At 44.7% G+C, this 18,622-nt stretch overlaps 1 protein-coding gene and 1 long non-coding RNA gene across 6 annotated transcripts in view; one reads left to right on the top strand and one right to left on the bottom strand.

Annotated features, from left to right (window-relative positions):
- Nucleotides 1–7,012: 7,012 nt before the first annotated feature.
- Nucleotides 7,013–18,622, bottom strand: part of AK8 (adenylate kinase 8) — a 121,659-nt gene continuing 110,049 nt past the window's right edge. For 4 of the 5 annotated variants that reach the window (XM_081179236.1, XM_081179234.1, XM_081179235.1 and 1 more), the window contains 2 exons: nucleotides 15,591–15,671; nucleotides 8,528–8,822 (listed from right to left, as the gene is read on the bottom strand). In XM_081179236.1, the coding sequence (XP_081035362.1) occupies nucleotides 8,567–8,822; nucleotides 15,591–15,671 (337 nt within the window). In that variant the 3' untranslated portion in view covers nucleotides 8,528–8,566. Of the gene's footprint in view, nucleotides 7,168–8,527; nucleotides 8,823–15,590; nucleotides 15,672–18,622 lie in introns of those variants that run through there. The other variant, XM_081179233.1, reaches the window with a different exon arrangement.
- Nucleotides 8,829–15,563, top strand: LOC308578752. Its single transcript, XR_014004086.1, has 3 exons — nucleotides 8,829–9,444; nucleotides 14,754–15,044; nucleotides 15,375–15,563. It is a non-coding gene; the product is annotated as an uncharacterized lncRNA (long non-coding RNA).

Below are 18,622 nucleotides of genomic sequence, written 5' to 3'. Positions count from 1 at the left end.
GGCCAGTGTTCAGGGGTGATGGGAATTGGAGTCCAGCAGCAACATGGAGGGCCAGTGGTTTGCCACCCCTCCTCTAGGAGTATCTGACTGATCTAACCTGTAGTCTTGGAATGGGTTTCCTGTTTTCTTTCCAGCTACATTCAAAAGCTTGAATAGATTTCTTTTGACTCATACACCTCATTTGAAACAGGTGAATACAGAACTTTATGCCTATTGAATTAATATCAGTGTGGCTGTGCTCCCAGTACTTTCTCTGAACACTGGTTGTCGGCTCAAGATTTAATGAAGGCCAGCACAGCTTGACTGTCTAGACAAAGTCAGACTGCTCTTCCTTAAAGAATTGAGTGTCTTACAAGAATTAGGGCAGATATTTCTGATAGGCAATATGGAGTTAATAAACCTGCCCAGTCACATTGGGGTGGGGTTTTTTAATCACAGAGGTGACTATTATGTTGTGTTCAGCTACAAAATGTAGCAAATTCTCAACTAGCTTAACATTTGGTCTCCTTTATTAAAGGACAGGGGTGGGGAATGCTTCATTGTTATTTTTATGAAATAGAAACCAATGCCTGCCAGTCTGATGGATAGCGTGGGTCTGGAGATTGGGCTTCTGTCTGCCAAGGATGCTGTAACACAAGGTTGGCAAGGGCCACATTCACTCAGTGGGTGCAACCACTCCTCTCCCCTCTTCTCTCTTGTGCTTTTCCTCCCCTCTCTGCAAGGTTTCTGAGGGACAACACAGGTCACTCTTGCCAGTAATAAGCACTCATTTCAGGGGTGCTGCATGAAATTAGGCTAAGGGATGCAAGTTGCCTACCCATAGAACCATGGAAAGGTAGAGGTGGAAGGGATCCCAAGTTTCATCTAGTCCAACCTCCTGCTATGCAGGAATCTCAACTAAAGCATTTGTGACAGATGGCTCTCCAATCTATGCTTAAAAAGCTGCAATGAAGGTTGGAGTGTGAGACATATCACCTAATATTGGGGTGAAGTGCAACTTTGTCTTTACTGCAGGTTTTCCCCAAAACAAAGATTTGTTTTTCTCCATGGGTGTGAATGGCACCCGAGGCTTGTGAGGGAGCCTTAATCTGGTCCCAGCCCCCAGTGGTCCCATTAAAGTGTGAACCTGAAGTTCATTTAGAATCAGAATTGTAGAATTGTTGAAAGGGACTGTGAGAGTCATCTAGTCCAGCCCCCTGTGATACAGAAATCTCAACTAGATCATACAAACCTCCAGGGAAGAAGAGTCCACTACCTGCCATGGGGAGTTTGTTCCACTGCTGAACAGTTCTTACCGTCAGAAAGTTATTCCTGGTGTTTAGTCAGAATCTCCTTTCTTGTAACTTGAATCCATTGGTTCAGGTCCTACTCTCTGAAGTAGGTCCTACTCTCTCTGCAATCCATGTGACAGCCTTTTAGGTATTTGAAAATAGCTACCATATCTCGGCTCAGTCTCCTCTTTCCAGGCTAAACATACCCAACTTCCTCAACCATTCCTCATAAGGCTTGCTTTCTAGATCCTTTATCATCTTGGTTGCCCTCCTCTGTACACGTTAAATTATGTCGCGCAGAATTGGGCACAGTATTCCAAGTGTGGTTTGACCAAGGCAGAATAAAGTGGGGCCAATACTTCCCTTGATCTGGACACTATACTTCTGTTGATCCAGCCTCAATGAGCTTATGATCATTGCCCAACCCAACCCAAATTCGTACCATAAAGAAAGATCAATATATAGTCAGCATTTTTAAATTTATTAATTACCATTACTGGGAGTCAGAGCATGTAAAAATAAGGAAGTGAAACAAGCAGAGATAATGTTACCAGAGGTTCCTCATTGGTGAGAAGGGGTGCACTCTGCACATGCCCACATCCTTTATTTCTGAGACTCACAGTTCCTAATTAGATTTTTCACACTGTACCCCACAGGCTTCTTTACAACCCCCAGGTTTTGACCCTCTTTCAACTGCATAGTCCCATTGACCATGTTTGTGAATATTGAAATATTGACCACTTTGGGAGATCCTGCTATAGTGGGACAGAGCAACCTTGGGAACTACCCATTATGGATACAGTTAACCCTTAACAGCATATTTCATATGGCAAAAGAACAGTTCCTTCTGTTTCAAGGCACTTCATGCAAGTTTTTGCCAGAGAAGGTGGTGGGGTCTCTGCAATACAGAAATAACTGTCTTGAAGGAACCCTTCACCCCAAAACACTATATCCCTCCAACCCCCCTTGGTGGTATGTGGGATGCTGGGTCTGATGACACTGCAAGATGGAGCCAGAAGAGAAAATGTTTTCTGTGTTGCTGTTCTGCGGAAATGGGGTGAGGAGGAACATTATCCAACCCTCACGATATCGGTCCCAAATAAAAATGGGCTGAGATTTCCTTTTGAATTAGATTTCTAGTTGTAAAAGCTCACCTTTTCTGGCTCTCTTTTACAAAAGTTAAAAAGTAGCAGAGCCAGAGGTCTGACACACCAAACCATCAATTCCGAGGAGAAAAGCCATCAAAAATTATAGTCATTTGTAAAGACATTAATTATCCACCCGCTCAGCATAAATATAAAATATGTGTTATGTCTATGCATTGTTGATTTCTTAAAATGCTATGGTGCAATAAGGGAGTCTGATTAAGGGTTCATTCCTTAATCCAGTTAGGGCTTTTGCATCTTGGCTATTAAACAAAAAACAAAATCGATGTGTTGTAGAAAAGAAATGTTAATCAACTAGCTGGTTCTTGTGTTACCAAGCTGACCGCATTAAGACTGTGTTATGAAAATGCTCTGGTTCCCTCGAGGACGGTACATTACTGTGAATATTAATGCTGTATATATGGTTGACTTCTTTTGTAAATGTGAAACAGAATCTGGAGAATGTGTTTGGTATACTGCAACTGTAGCACTGTTATATTAATCTTTTTCTAAATAAACACACAACTTGTGTATCGTGTTTAAATAGGTGCCTTGGCAAAGTGAAGGAGAATGGGTGATCAAACATTGGATTCTTGGCCGATAAAGCATTATGCTGATTTATTGACCAATTTGTATTGCTTTAAAAGAGAATTGGACAAATTCAAGGAGGAGAAGGCTATCAACATCTACTAGCCATGATGGCTATGATCTACCTCAGGCTTCCTCAACCTCAGCCCTCCAGATGCTTTTGGCCTACAACTCCCATGATCCCTAGCTAGCAGGACCAGTGGTCAGGGATGATGGGAATTGTAGTCTCAACACATCTGGAGGGCCGAGGTTGAGGAAGCCTGATCTACCTGCATGGTTCGGGGCGTTAAAGCTTCTGAATACTGCTTGCTGGAAACCTCAGGCGGGGAGAATGCTGTTGCAATCAGGTCCTGCTTGTGGGTTTCCCACAGGCATCCAGCTGGTCACTGTGAAAACAGGATGCTGGACTAGATAGAACATTGCCCTGATCCATCAGTTTTTCTTGTGTTATGACAATTAGCCCAACAGAAGGGACAGCAAACCTGACTATATGTTACTTCCATCCTATGTGCAGTAGCTAGCCATGGGTAAGCCAGGGACTGAAGAGACGGAGGATTCTGAAGGGGCTCCCAGAGCCAAAACAGAGAAAGCTGGAGGGGACAATAGTAGCACTTCCTGCCACCTTTCTCTGTGCTTTATTCTCCTTTCATCTACTAGATAGAGGTCCTTCTTGCTTCTCAGCATGCAAAAATTCCATCAAATAAGCCCCAAATTTTGAATTAAGCTGTAACCCTAGTAGCAAGGACTCCATGAAAACCAGACAAATAAGAGTCTTACTGAGCTGAAAGCAGTACTACTTTGATGGCCACTTTAAGAACCAGAGGAAGAATGTTTAAGGACTGAACACTCAGCCCCACCCCATCAGTATCTATTGAAGGGGAGAGGCCCCATCCATGTACAGGCTTCATTCCATCCCTGTTAAATGACTTGCTAAAGTCATTGCATGACTTGGTCAAGTGGAGACTCTTCCCTGACCTGGCATGCAAGCCACTGCCGCTTACCAGAAGGTGTGAAGTAACATTGGTGTGGTATGAACACACTGGCCAAGCCAATCTGGTTCAATCTGATGACTGAACCTCGTGCACAGCGTGACTGGGGAGGTATGTGCAGGACCTGGTGTTTCTCTATGCACACTGAGCTTAGGCAGTTTTGGTATCATGATGGTTTGTGCTTGAGCATATTGCATATTGTCACAAGACGAGGTGAGTAACCATAGTTGCCTTGCTTTGCAAGGGAAGTCCTTGACACAGCCAATCCTCTACTGGAAGCCTTTTCCCCCTCCCCACTCTCAGCAGGAATTCCCACCATAATTCTGGGACATGATTGCAAGGGGTAATAAATTCCATGACTGCAGGTTCCCTTGAGCCCAAACCTCTCACCCACACAGGGGAGTCTGCCTGTTGCATCTCTGAATGACTTTGCTCGGGCCTTGCCCCTGCTGCATAAAGGATTCCGCTATGTCTCTGCCTAGGGCATGATGAGATCAGTTAAGCCCTCATAATGCAGGCATGTAAGCAAATTGGCTGCCTCTTCAGCCTCTGCCTGGAGCCATTCTGTTTGGCATTCCTCTATCCGGTCAGGAGACACACTCACAAACAGTGATGTGCTTTTGCACAGGGCAAAAACAGGTTGCCTCCTTCTGAAGTCAGATTATTTCTTACCCTTTTTTGTGCATAGCATGCGCTTCCAGTTCCAAATCAGACAGGAAGATGTGTGCCTGCTAGCAGAATCTGGGCAACATTTCTCTTGAGAATGTAGCAAGTTGGTGGATGGGACAAGAGTTGCATGTTTTAGGGGCCACACAAACATCCAAGGACTAGTTGTTGTCACCTGATGCACTCCTAGCTTTCTTTCTTGAGCTTGTGCTCTCCTTGCCAAATGTTTATTTGGCTGGAATCAGATGCTAATCAAATCCAGCCCAGCTCCCAAATTGGTTTTGAAGCATCGTCTTCCAATTATAAAAGTAATTCCTCCTCTCACCCGCTGAACCTTTTGTAGCATTAACAGGGCCTCTTACTATGCAAAGTGGATGCAAAGGCCTCTTTCGTTTCCCCAGTAATTAAATGAATGTCAATTGTTTTAGTTGTTTCTGAGGGAGAGTCCTACAAGAGTATTAGCATGTTCTGCTAACCCAGACGGCCTGCACTCCAGGCCTGGCGGAAGCCCTTGGGGGGTTGACCACTGACCCGAGAACTCTCTGGGCGGACACACCGGCTGCATCTCAATGAGCCGGCCTCATTCGGTTTCTCTGCGACTGGCTGAGCGGAACTAATATTGCCGACGCATATAGATGAAAGAAGGGGGGGGAGGGAATAGCTTTATGGCTAAATTAATTAAGCAGATGTACCTGTCTAATTAAAGAGCCACTGTCCCCTTTGTACCCTCACTTGCACGGCAAACAGTATTTAAATGCGCGGCCGAGCCATTTCGCCTATCAATATTTAGTAGGAACACTCTGATGGAGGTGATATTAGCAAGATGTACTCTCCATTTATTATTAATAGCCGCCATTCCAATTTATGCACGGGAGCGGCAGTGTAGCTTTACAAGCATTGGGCCAGGGCCTGGGGTGGAGAGGAGGCAGCTGCTGAGGTAAGCAGCCACGCATCCCACCGGTAAGGGGAAACCCGTCAGAAATGCCCCAGGGTCGAGCCACTGCAGCCCTTTCACAGGTGCCTGCTGACGTTATGCTGCTGAGCTCCAGCAATCCAAAGGTTGCCCTTGGTCTGATGTCACAGCCAGAAGCAAGAGGTGAGCAGGGGCTAGTGGGCCACGGGGATTGCTAGGTGACACCCCCCACATCCACACCCGTTGGGCTGGGGAGGACAAGGAAAGAAGTCCTTGCCTACTGTTGATCTGGAGCCTGGCCTCCTTGCCAGAGATTGCAACTACGTCCACAGCAAAATGGCAAAGGGGGAGCCAGGTGGCAGTGGCTGGAGCTGGAGCTGCAGTCGAAAGCCCATGCACAGAGGCATGGCAATGGGCTGAAGCCAGAGTAACCAGCCTGGGAGGGTAAGAATGTAAAGCAGCATATTGAGCTTTGTCAGATCCGCTTCCTGTGAGGTTGGGGGCAAAGATGGTCCTTCAGGAAACATGAAAAGGTCATTGAGGCCTGAGCTGGAAGCACATATAAAAGAGAGCCAGGGGGCTATAATAGGACGTAGAGAACCTCAGGCCCAGGGGCCAGATCTGGTCCTCCAGACCACACCCACTGTCCTCAGGCCACACCCTTCACTGGCCCTACTTCTCCCCCCTGAATGCTTTTGCCTGGCTGGGATGTATCCTTGAATTCTAATAATGCTTCTTTCTTGCATGGATGGAGCATAGAGAGGGGTGTGTGGGTCTGTGTAGAAACTGGCCTACTGCACACAGTGTAAAATCCACATTTGCCTCTGACTGTGCCCACCACTAGCACATGGTCCTCAGCAAGTTGCCCTGAAGGGAGTGTGGCCCTCAGGCTGAAAAAGACAGTCAACCGTGGGCTATAGAGAAAGATGGACCTATTGGGGGCCTTTTAGTGCAGAGGCTGCCTGGGCCTGCATGGCTCAATTCATGCTCTCCATTCCTTTGGTCAGAAGCGATGTGGCAGTGTGTAGATAAATTCCTCAGGTCATTGGCTAAAGACCGGAGAGGAGACCTGCTGGAAAGGAAAGGGGACTTCTAGCTCAGACAGACAGTTCATGGGTTCTCTGGAGTCCCACTCAAACATATGCTGACTCAGCAGGATCCTGGCCCCCTCCACCAAAGAAGACGCCTGGTGTCACCAAAAGGGCACAACTGGAGTCCATCAGCCATCTGCTGTGAGATGCACAGACCCTTCCCCCAAATATGTCTGGCTCTGAGACAGGATTATGGCCCTATTGTTTGTTTCCATTATTATTTATCATTTCCTTTATAAAAGGCTTTTATGTTCTGTTTTCCTCCTTCCCCCAACATTTCAATGGCACCTTTTAATTTTTTTCTTCCAGTGCAAGTCGGCCAACATCACACAATAAGGAGGCTGGAACGTAAGTTCAGAGAGCTTTTAATAGTCTGTTCTACATCTTCTGACCCAAGAACACATCAGGCAACATTTGGGAGGAATCAGATTTACAGCTTGCCTTGAACAATCATCCATATAGGAAAGGACAGGATGGGGTAGGGAAGAGGTTTTTCTTCTGTCGCTGAACCATGGGAATGAGCAGGACACAAAAATCCCCCCCAAAAAAGAAAAAGAAAAATCTTGATTGGTTGATAATCAAGAATGTTAAGTAAAGGTAAAAGTACCCCTGCCCGTACGGGCCAGTCGTGACCGACTCAAGAATGTTACCACCCCTTTAATTTATCTTGGGAAAACAAAACATCAAATTTACAGGGGGAGGTGTGGGTTTCTAGTCCAACTGGATGCTCTCAGGTCTAACTCTCAACATATGGATACTAGCAGTCCGCCGCCACCTATTTTAGGTCAGGTTTGAGGAACCTGTAGCCTTCCAGATGTTACACACCCAATTCCAACAACATCTGAAGAGTCACATGTCCCCCATTCATGATCTAAGGAGCAGCATTCCCTAGTGCATGCAGAGAGTGGAAGAATGTCTCTATTTAGAAGAGGCATTCCATGTGAGAGACGATGCCTCTTCTTAGATCAAAGTGGGACTCCCAACTCCTATCAGTCTCAGCCAGCAGGGCAATGGTTGGGATGGAGAGCCATAGGTTCCCCACCCTCTTGTAAGAAGCAGGGCTGTTTGCAGCAACACTTAAATCTAGATCAGGAAGGTGCCTTATCTCTAGCCCTGAGATTGGTGACCTGAGTAGGTGGAGCCAAAAGACCCTGCTCCACTAACTAGACAAAGGCAGGAGGAAGCACTCACAGTTCTGCTATATATACCAGGCCCAGAGGATCCAGAAAGTTTATGATACCTAAGTCAGTGGTGAGGAAACTGGCCCTCCAGCCTGACCAGACTGGAGGGCCCCAAGTTCCCCACTCTTATTATAGGGAATCCATCGAGGGCTTTGTAGGCTGTGGGGAACTTGTGTTTCCTGACCCTGTTGAGCATCTGCAACCTCCTGGGTGGAGGGGGTGGGGTAGCTTAAAGCAAAGGTTAGTGCAGGATTGATGTAAAACTTGTAGTTAAAATTTTGAAATAAGGAACAGTTAAGGATGGTAATTATATATGTAATACATGGGATATTTTATATATATATATATATATATATATATATATATATATATATATATGCATATGCAGGGTGTGGGTGTGGGGTGTGGGTGGGTGTAAAATGCAGGGGATAACACACACACATATATCCACCTCCCCCCTTTTGTGGAGATAGATAGATAGATAGATAGATAGATAGATAGATGATAGATAGATATAGATTTCCCCTGCATCTTCTTGGATATATATATGGATCCACAAAAGGGGGAGGGAAGTCCAATGGAATATGTGTACTGTTTTGTTTTTGTTTTTTAATTGGTGTTTGCAAAAATTTGAAAATAATTTTAATTTTTTTTTAAAAAAGGAAAACAACGTAAAACAAAGCCAAGCCAAGCACTTGCCTAATCATTTTCAAGAAGACACTTCAAGCCATTTCTAGTGGAAAGCCTAGGGTGGTGGGTCGGGGATTGACAATGTAGCTTTCAATGTACTCAAATACTGTCTGAGGGTCTTGGTCGCCATTGATGAAAATGGCATCTTCAAATACAGTCTCCAAGCCTTCAGCGATCCTCAAGTAAGCGTCCACTTTGAGTTTCACAGCCTCTTCCAAGTCCCTCGGATGTATCAGGAGGCGTTCACTGGCCTCCTTGGAGGCTGCCGGTTGGTACAGTGTGTGGTACCTGGAAATGGGGCAGAACAGTAAAAAGCTCAGAGACGAAGCTCTACCCTACCTTTTTAAGAGTGTCCTGGTGACAGCAGGAATGGGGAACCTGTGGCCTTCCAGAACCTGTAGCCACAACAGTCAATGGTCCAGGGATGAAGGGAGTTGAAGTAAAACATCTGGAAGGCCACGGGGTCCACCACACCTGTTTTAATAAACAGCATTCCCTACTGCATGTAATACATGGAAGGATGCTTCTCTTTAGAAGAGCAGTCTCTCATTTGAGAGAGGGGAGTGCCTCTTCTTCGATCAGCAACTGTGTGGCCCTCCATATATTGTGGGACTCCCACCAGCTCCAGCCAGCATGGCCAATGGTCAGGGGATGCTGGGAGTTGGAGTCCAGCAACATCTGGAGAGCCACAGGTCCCCCAATGCTGACATAACAATATATAGCCATAATTCAGAAAAAATACTCTTTAAAAACACAGGAAAATTGTTGGCAAAAGTGCTCACAATTCAACCAACCAACTGACCAGCCAAAGCTGGGGAGGCTTGGCCTACAGTTTTCTAGCCCCTGAACAAAGATTTTTTTGTTTTTAAATGGCAAGTCTTGCATTCAAGTTTACAGCCTTGCCCCAAAGGTATGTTAGGGTGTGAAACCTAAGACGCTGGCAAGTTAGCAATGTCATGTGACTTTAAGTAGTCAAGCTCGTTAAGTTGTTAAGTTGTTAAGTTGTTAAGTTGCTCAGTATATAAAGAGTGTTTGTTTTCTCTGTGTTTGGGGCGTGAAGCAAAAATGTCCGAAAGCTCCGGAGGTGTTTCTGTTATCTTTCTGCAATAAACCTGTCTTTGGAAAGACAGGCTTCCCTGTGTCCTTATTTCTTTGCTGCTGAGACTCTGAAGCCTTGTACTGCAACAAGAATCTCTGCACTGGACTTAATTAATGCTCTGCAAAGAGAGCTGTTGCTGGTGGCGCAGCGGAAGCGTTTACTGGACCAGTACAAACTCTCTTAGGTTATGGACTCCTTCTACGTTTCTACAGCTGTATTGTGTGCAGAGAAAGTGAAAGCAGCTTTCGGATGAGAGAAGACCGGCTTGGTCATAAATCCAGCTCTTAAAGGAACTGAGAGGCTGCAGAAAATTGAGAGAGCTACGTAAGTGAAGATTTACAGCTTCATTAGCTGCAAAAGGCTAGCTTGACCTCCCGTTGTGTTTGTGTTTTGTTAACAAAACCAGAGGACGGTGGTAGGTTGCTAGTGAAGAGACGAAAAAAAAAAAGTTTAAAAGGCTTCAGAGGAGGCTGGAGGCGTCTGAAAAGTGAGTAAAACAAATCCCAAGGGGAAAGAGAAGGAAGGGCACACAGAGGGAGTAGCAGCAGACCCAAAGAATGGCAGCGGAAAATTTCCAGGTTCCCTTTACAAAGTTGAACTCTGCTAATTACGTGCAGTGGTCTAAGAGGGCTCAAGTCTGGTTGGAAGCCAAAGAAGTGTGGGCTGACTATGTCCAGAGGCGAAAGCCGTTTGTGGCTGTTGCAGCAGATGCCACAGCAGAGCAACAGGCTGCTGCACATGCTCAGAACAGGGAACATGATAAAATGGACACTAAAGCAAGATGCATGTTGATGGTATCGATAGACGATTCCCAATTACCTCATGTGGAAAATTTAAGGACTGCATTTGAAATTTGGGAAGCTCTTAGGCGAATTCACCATAGAGCCACGCCCGGAGAGAAGGTGAACATTATACGTGCTTTGTATGAGTTGAAACTGAAGCCAGAGGATAGTGTGGTTGAACACACGTCACAGATGACTGAGTATTTCAACCAACTGTCATCTTTAGGTGTGAATTTTCCTGAAAATATTAAAGTTTATACTCTGCTTAGCAGCCTGCATGCAGGGTTTGAAAACTTAGTACTAACTTTACAAGTTTTGCCAGAGGACCAGCTGAATATGAATTATGTGACTGGTAGATTGTGTGAACAAGAATATCAACATCATCGAAAACGTATTGATAATTCAAATACCCCAAGGGTTGGATGTTCAGATAATTCCCAATGTGGGAAAACTAGCAGGCAGAGCTGTAAGGAAGCCTCACAAGTGTCTGCTATGGCCAGCAAGTCATGTTTTCGATGTGGCAGCAGGTTTCATTTGATAGCAAAGTGTCCAGAAAAGCAACAGGAATTTCAACAGTCCAAGGCCAGTTTCCGGAGTTACAGGGGAAGACGACGTGAGAACTACAAGAATCAACGATCCAGAGGGGGAGCAGGTGCTGATAAGGGACTATCTGCAATGGCAGCACAACAGAGTCCTAAAAGGAGCCAACAAACTTTGAAGTGGATAATTGACAGTAGAGCAAGTCACAGTTTAGTTCCAGCGACATCTAGTGGCAGCTTGATGAACTGCAAGACATTGCCAGTTGCAAAAACCGTGACTATAGCAGACAATAGTAAACGAGAAATGAACCTTAAAGGCACAATTTATGTTAACTGTTTGCAAACTAACCTTCCTGTTTTTGTTCTTCCAGGAATGAAGAATGGACTTTTGAGTGTGTCATGCCTGGTAAAAAGTGGTTTTAAGGTTGAGTTTGAAAATGATGTGTGCATCATTACGAAACAGGGAAAGGAGCTAGTTAAAATTCCCTGTGAGGATGGGCTTTTTGTTTTGGTTGAAGAGCAGTTAGCAGCAGGTAGATGTTCAACAGGTGAAGCGCAAGCTAAGTGTGTAAATAAGGCTCCTCATACAGGTTGTGCACATCTACTACACAGAAGGTTAGCTCATATATGCTTTAAGTATGTAAGCAAGATGCCAGATTTAGCTGAGGGGTGTAACATTAAACCCTGTCCAAATTTTCTGGATTGTTGTGCTTGTAAACATGCTAAGGTTAAGACATGTAACTATCCTAGATCTGATAGAGTAAGCAAGAAACCCTTTGAACTTGTGCACACAGACGTGTGTGGCCCTATGCCAGTCAAATCGCTTGGAGGTGCGAGATTTATGCAAATTTTGGTGGATGACTTTTCAAGGGCTAGTTGGGTTTTCTTTCTGAAAGAAAAATCACAAGCAGCTTCCATCCTGATGGATTGGATTGAAGAAGTCGAATGTAAATTTGACACCAGGGTACGTAAAATACAATCAGATCGTGGTGGGGAATTTGTGAACCACACGCTGGAGACATGGTTAAAAAGGAAAGGTATAGTTCATAGACTTACCAATCCCTATTCACCACAGGAGAATGCAGTTGCCGAAAGAAAATTTCGAACATTACAGGAAGCCATTACTGCTTTGCTGTTTGATTCTGGACTTCCACAGCGTTTTTGGGCTGAGGCTGCACTGTATGCGAATTATACTTTTAACAGAGTGTACAATAGCACAGTAGGCAACACTCCTTACTTCATGCTATTTGGGAAAAAACCAAAAATTGATCATCTAAGAGTTTTTGGATGTCGAGCTTATGTGCTAGTGCCTAGGGCACAACGTAGGAAAGGCGATCCTAAGTCTAAAGAAATGTTTTTCTGTGGTTATCAAGCAAACACAAAAGGTTGGAGATTTGTGAATGTAGAAGGCAATCAAACGAAAATCACAATCAGCAGAAGTGCGGAATTTTGTGAACAGGATGGTTGGAATAAAATTCATGGAAATCCTGACATACTATTTGATGTGGTGAACAGTAGCAATGAAACTCAGGCCCCAGGGCAGGTATTAGTTCCAGAACAGACTAAGGAATTTGAGTCTGAGGACAAGGGTGAGAAATCGCCTAGTTCACCCAAGTCTGTAAAGTCAGAATCTTCTAGCTCTAAAAGTTCACCTGTACAGCAAGAGAGACATGTAAAGTCAGAATCAGAAAGTTCTTCAACTACTAGTGACAAACAGGTGACAACTAGTGATTCTGGGTCAGAGGGGGAAACTGAAGGAACATCGCAGGAACTGTTAAGGCGTTCTCAGCGTACCAACAAAGGTATACCTCCTGAAAGGTACCAAGCTATCAGTGTTTGGGCTGGTTTGGCAAATTGCGAACCTGAAAGTTTTGAGGAGGTTGAGCAATTACCCCAGGAGGAGGCCAGTAGATGGCGTGAGGCCATGCAAAAGGAGTTGAATTCTATGAAAGAACTGGGTGTGTTTTCCATCACCAAACTGCCAGAAGGTGCCAAGGCAGTAAGTTGTAGGTGGGTGTACAGGATAAAGACAACAGCGATGGGGAAAACAGAGTACAAAGCAAGGCTTGTAGCTCGAGGTTTTACGCAAAGAAAGGGGTTACATTATTCCGAAGTCTATGCACCCACTTCAAGGAGTGAAACCCTACGGGCACTATTAGCAGTTGCTGCTCAGAAAGGGTTCAAAGTGAATCAATTTGATGTCTCTACAGCTTATCTTCATTCAGACTTGGCTGAAGAGCTCTATATGGAGCTACCGCCAGGATTGAAAGTTGGTAAATCAAATCAGGTATGGAAACTACATAAATCTATTTATGGACTCAAGCAATCTGCTCATAATTGGAATGAGTGTTTGAATGACATTTTGGTAGGCATTGGTTTTAGCAGGAGCAAGGCTGACAATTGCTTATATTTCAGAAGTTCAGGAGATGCTCAAGAATCTTTGCTTGTTTATGTAGATGACCTGATTTATACTTCAAAGACACAAGAACAAGTAAAAAAACTAGCCAAAGAGTTAAATAAACACTTCAAAGTTAAGAATCTTGGTGATGTGAAGGTCTATCTTGGTGTTCAGATAGATAGGACCCAAAATGGCAGTTTTCTACTGAATCAAAAAGGCAAGATATTGCAAATGTTGAAAAAGTTTAACATGACGGAGTGTGCAGGTGCTAGAACACCAATGGAAATGGGTTTTGTAAAAGACAATGAGTTCAAGGATAGTGCTGAATTCAAGCGTGCTGAAATCTTTCAGTCAGCACTGGGAAGCTTACTTCATCTTTCGCAATGGAGTAGACCAGATATTGCTTACGCTGTTATCTTACTCAGCAGAGAAGCTTCGAAACCTAGTGTAAATGCATGGAAAGGAATTCAAAGAGTGTTAAGATATTTACAATACACCAAAGATTTTTGCCTTGAATTGTCTTCAGAAGGACAAGCACAGATTACTTGTTGGACAGATAGTGATTGGGCAAATTTAAAAGATAGAAAATCAGTGTCTGGCTGTGTAATAAAATTTGGTAACTCTCTGATTGGGTGGAGATCCAAGAAACAGAACCTAATTGCTTTGTCGTCAACAGAAGCTGAGTTCTGTGCCTTGTCTGAGTTATGTAGAGATCTAGAATTTTACAAATGCTTGGCACAAGAGATGTATGAAAAGGCCATCACTCCAATCACTGTATGGGGTGATAATCAACCGTGTCTTAAGTTAGCACAAAATGGGCAGTTTAAAGGTCGTACAAAACATTTGGATATCCGCTTTCAAAATGTTTGTCAAACGGTAAAAGCAGGAATTGTTAAATTAAATTACTGTCCCAGTCATGAAAATCAAGCTGATGGTTTTACAAAACCGCTTGGGTTTCAGCGGCATGAAAACTTTTGTGAAGAAATGGGTCTGAAGTAATTTTGTTTTTTGTATTGCCAGCGAGAGGGGGTGTTAGGGTGTGAAACCTAAGACGCTGGCAAGTTAGCAATGTCATGTGACTTTAAGTAGTCAAGCTCGTTAAGTTGTTAAGTTGTTAAGTTGTTAAGTTGCTCAGTATATAAAGAGTGTTTGTTTTCTCTGTGTTTGGGGCGTGAAGCAAAAATGTCCGAAAGCTCCGGAGGTGTTTCTGTTATCTTTCTGCAATAAACCTGTCTTTGGAAAGACAGGCTTCCCTGTGTCCTTATTTCTTTGCTGCTGAGACTCTGAAGCCTTGTACTGCAACAAGAATCTCTGCACTGGACTTAATTAATGCTCTGCAAAGAGAGCTGTTGCTGGTGGCGCAGCGGAAGCGTTTACTGGACCAGTACAAACTCTCTTAAGGTAAACTCCCTTCCTCTTGCTTGTCTGGATGGAGGACAGAGCAGTGTGTGTGAGCGTGTGATGAAACTAGCTTACTGTATAAATGCGAAAACTGACACTGGTTGATCTGCCCACATTTGCCTCTGGCTCCTACCATCACTGGCATGCAGCCCTTGCAAGGTTGTCTAGAAGGGAAGGCAGCTTTTCAGCTTAAGAAGGGTGACCCACCCCTGGAGTAAATGCAAATGCAGACAGGGTCACTGTCATTCCAATGGAAATTCATCTCGCCCTAGTGGTGAAGGCTGTGACTAGGTCAGGGGTCTACAACCTTTAAGACAAAAAGAGCCACTTGGACCCGTTTCCGAAGGGAAAAAAACCTGGGAGCCGCAAAACCATTGCGACATTTAAAACAAATATATCTCCAGAGCCACGATCTGACAGCGGGCGGGAAGGTGACGTCAGGACTAATGCACGCACCGCCCCCATGCAACGTCACAGCCAGTACAGCGCCTGCCACAGTGGGGAGTGTCAGGGCGCACAATGCACCTCCTCCCCTCGCTAGTATCCGCTCCGGAGCCGCGGCAAAGGTGTAAAAGAGCCACATGCGGCTCCGGAGCCGCGGGTTGCAGACCCCTGGACTAGGTGCATATGCCTGCTCAGTTTGCTGTCCAGGTGAGGCTGCCTGTTGGGAAGGGTAACTCAGGGCTGTCTTTGAATTGCATTTGGAGCAGACATCCCTTTAAAAAGTGAACTGTATTCTGCAAAACAAAAACAAAAAACACGCCGCCCCCCTAGATTTGGATAAATTTTCCAAAGCAGGGAAACTATCCCCAGCACACTTGCATTGGTGCTACTAACCTTTCTCCAGTGACTGGGTCAAGCATACGGTAACACAGGCGCTCCAGAATGGACTCAGGTGTGATGTGCAGGAAAAACACCCTATGAAGAGAGAGGAGAGGGGAAAATGTTCAGTTAATGCCACTAGCAGTAACACACTGTTTTCTGAGAACAGCTGGATTCTTCCTATATGGTAGGCCCGCAACTTATGCAGGGGTTATGTTCCAGGGATCAAGCCTAATGCCAAAATCACGTATAGTCAAAACACATTGGGTTCTGTGGCAGGTGGGACTGCCAAAGTCATTTCCACCCGTTTCTGCCCCCTTTTTTATTTTTAATAGGTTTTTTTTTGCCATGCAAGTAAAGCTGAAAGCACACAAATTAAATGCACCCAAGTTGCGGGCATGCTGTATCCTAAAGAATAATGATCTTTGATTAACAATACAAGAAGCTGCCTCAGTCCAGGGCCAGGGTCTGTTCCCGTCACCTGCCTGCACTTGGTCCTCTAACCTGCAGAAGCCTTTTGGATGCTGCGGTCTCTCTCAGTTAGCCTCCAAGTTAAGAGAGATAATTTCTCTTCCATCAAAGGGACCCTGGTGGTGCTATCTGGCTGGAATGTTCCCAGTAGCACCAAAGTGCTGTGTCTAGGTGCCATTTTAATTTCCCACATTGCCCTCATTGGAGCATCATTAAAATGGTGGCCTTTAAGGCAAACTGGAGTGTCACAGCTTTGAAAAAGGTGAATTCCATGCTAGGAATCATTAGGAAAGGAACTGAAACTAAGAGTTAAACTGTGGAACTTGCTCCTACAGGAGGCAGTTGTGGCCACCAACTTTGATGGCTTTAAAAGAGGATCAGACAGGTTCATTGAGGAGAGGGCTATTGATGTCTACTAGCCATGATGGCTGTGTGCTACCTCTACTCTCAGAAGCAGTGATGTCTCTGAATGGCAGCTGCTGGAGGTCACAAGTGCTTGCTGGCTTCCCATTCAGGCATCTGTTCAGCCCCTGTGAGAACAGGACAATGGACTAGATGGGATCATTGGCCTGATGCAAAAGGGCTGTTCTTATGTTGGGCTATTATCCTTCTTCAGGCATTACCAGTAAGCCCTCGTGGAGCCCAGGAAGCTCAGTCCATTTGAACCATTCAAAGCAAGGAAAGGCAGGTGACCTCTCCATAGAGGATGTGCCAGAGTTCCTTCCTGTGCTGGCTCCTTCCCTAGATTTTATTTCTGAGCATGCCTTAAAGTCCAATCTACACAGAGGGATGAGCTGGAAGAAATCTGCCCTGTATCACTGCCAGTTGAGAGTTATGCATTTTTAAATGCGCCCCAATATTAAAAACTCCCTGCCACACATAAATATTGTTTATTTAAAATGAGCACAACAAAGGCCATGATTGAACCTTTGTCCTTGATCTGCTAGTTTTCTCTTTGCATGGTGTGTGTTTTTGTAAGGGAAGTAACTGAGAGGAGCATTTGAATCTGGAACTCCCCCACCCACAGGCTGAAGAGGAGCAATCTGTTCCACCACTCATTCATCATGTATATCATTTTGACCCTTGGGAGAAAAGCACCAAGACTTACACTCCTGGGCTATCCCAACTGACTACAGGAGTGTGCTCCTATTTTCAGATGCTCCCCTGAGCCCAAAGCTCCACGTGTGTAGTAGGCCAGCACTTGAGGGAGATGACTATGTTAACCCTCTCTCACTTCTTTACTATATGGAGGGGAATTTTTTATGCTCATTCATAACTACAGCCACCACTTTCCAACCCTGAAGTATGAAGTGCACCCCAGGATTTCTCATGCCTCAAGCTTCATAATGCAGAAAATATCTTTACCGAAAGGATATTGGAAGAGGTAACTTGGAAGAGGGGGAAATCTCCTGTTTATTATTTAGCTTTCTGTCTTTCTCCTGTTCCCTAATCCATTCCAAATTCTTTGTAGAAATGAACTTTTATTTTATTCTGGGCGGTGGGGAATAGGATATTTTGCCGGCTTTCCTCAGAATGCAATTTCTCCCTGCGGCTGGCTTCAAGGCTATACTGCTTAGTTTTTATATTTCATTTCAATTCATTTGGGGGGGGGCATGCACGTGCCTCTCAGACCGGTTAGTGTAAGCTTTAGACATTCACCAAAGGGAACATTTTATCCTTACTGGGGAGAATCAGATCAGATGAAAGCCGGAGGGTTCTATCACCGTGGCATGCACGTAGCAAGATTATTTGGCTCCTTTGTAGAACTTAAAGTTATGAAAATCATCGCGCTGGCTCTTCAAATGTTTACAGATAATGACTTCCACTTGCATTGAGTTAAAAAAAAACACACAAAAAAAACACACACCTCAGCCCAGCATTAAAAATAAAAAAAGCAGAAGATCTCAATGATTCCAAAGACAGGAGGAGAATATAACAGTTTTCAACAGTCTTTTATCCTTTACACTCCAAACATTTTGTTTCTGCTTTGTTTCTGTTGCCCAACAACCGTCTAGAATTGTGATTGTCACAACGGGTAACTAGTGATAAAGTGTATTGAGATGAATATTCTAGCAGAAGGCAGGGAAAGGCGCACGCGGGGGGGGAGGCAACAATGTCTGCTTATACAGTCCTGATAATTGATACGGCTCCCCCTATTATTTTCCAAAATAAACAAAACAAAACAAAAAAAGAAGGAAAGGATTATAACCTGCCATATCAAGGAGCCTTGTCGCTACTCATAGTCACTAAGTTGAGAAAAAGAGAAATGTAGCAGGAAACTGAGAAGGAAAAGCCAAAGACCCACCCCTCGTAAGAAGCTGCCAGGAAGATGAACAGTGGAAAAGCCTTGTCGGAAATACACATTTTGTGTGTGGAGAAAGCGTGTCTTATTATTCAGTCTGGTGTCAGCAATAAAGAAAAGCAGAGGGAAGGAGGGGGGGATGTTGTAGGGAGTCAGGTGGGTAATTCCTGACTCAGACGTGTTCATTGCCTAAATCAGCCATGGGGGAACGTTTGGCCTTCCGGGTGTTGCTGAACAACAGCTTCCATCAGCCCCAGGAAGCATGGCCAATGGC

This window comes from Podarcis bocagei, assembly GCF_964188305.1.
Source record: "Podarcis bocagei genome assembly, chromosome: Z".
Lineage (NCBI taxonomy): Eukaryota > Metazoa > Chordata > Lepidosauria > Squamata > Lacertidae > Podarcis > Podarcis bocagei.
The sequence above is the reverse complement of the archived record's forward strand: the minus strand, read 5'-3'. Positions and strand labels throughout refer to the sequence as shown.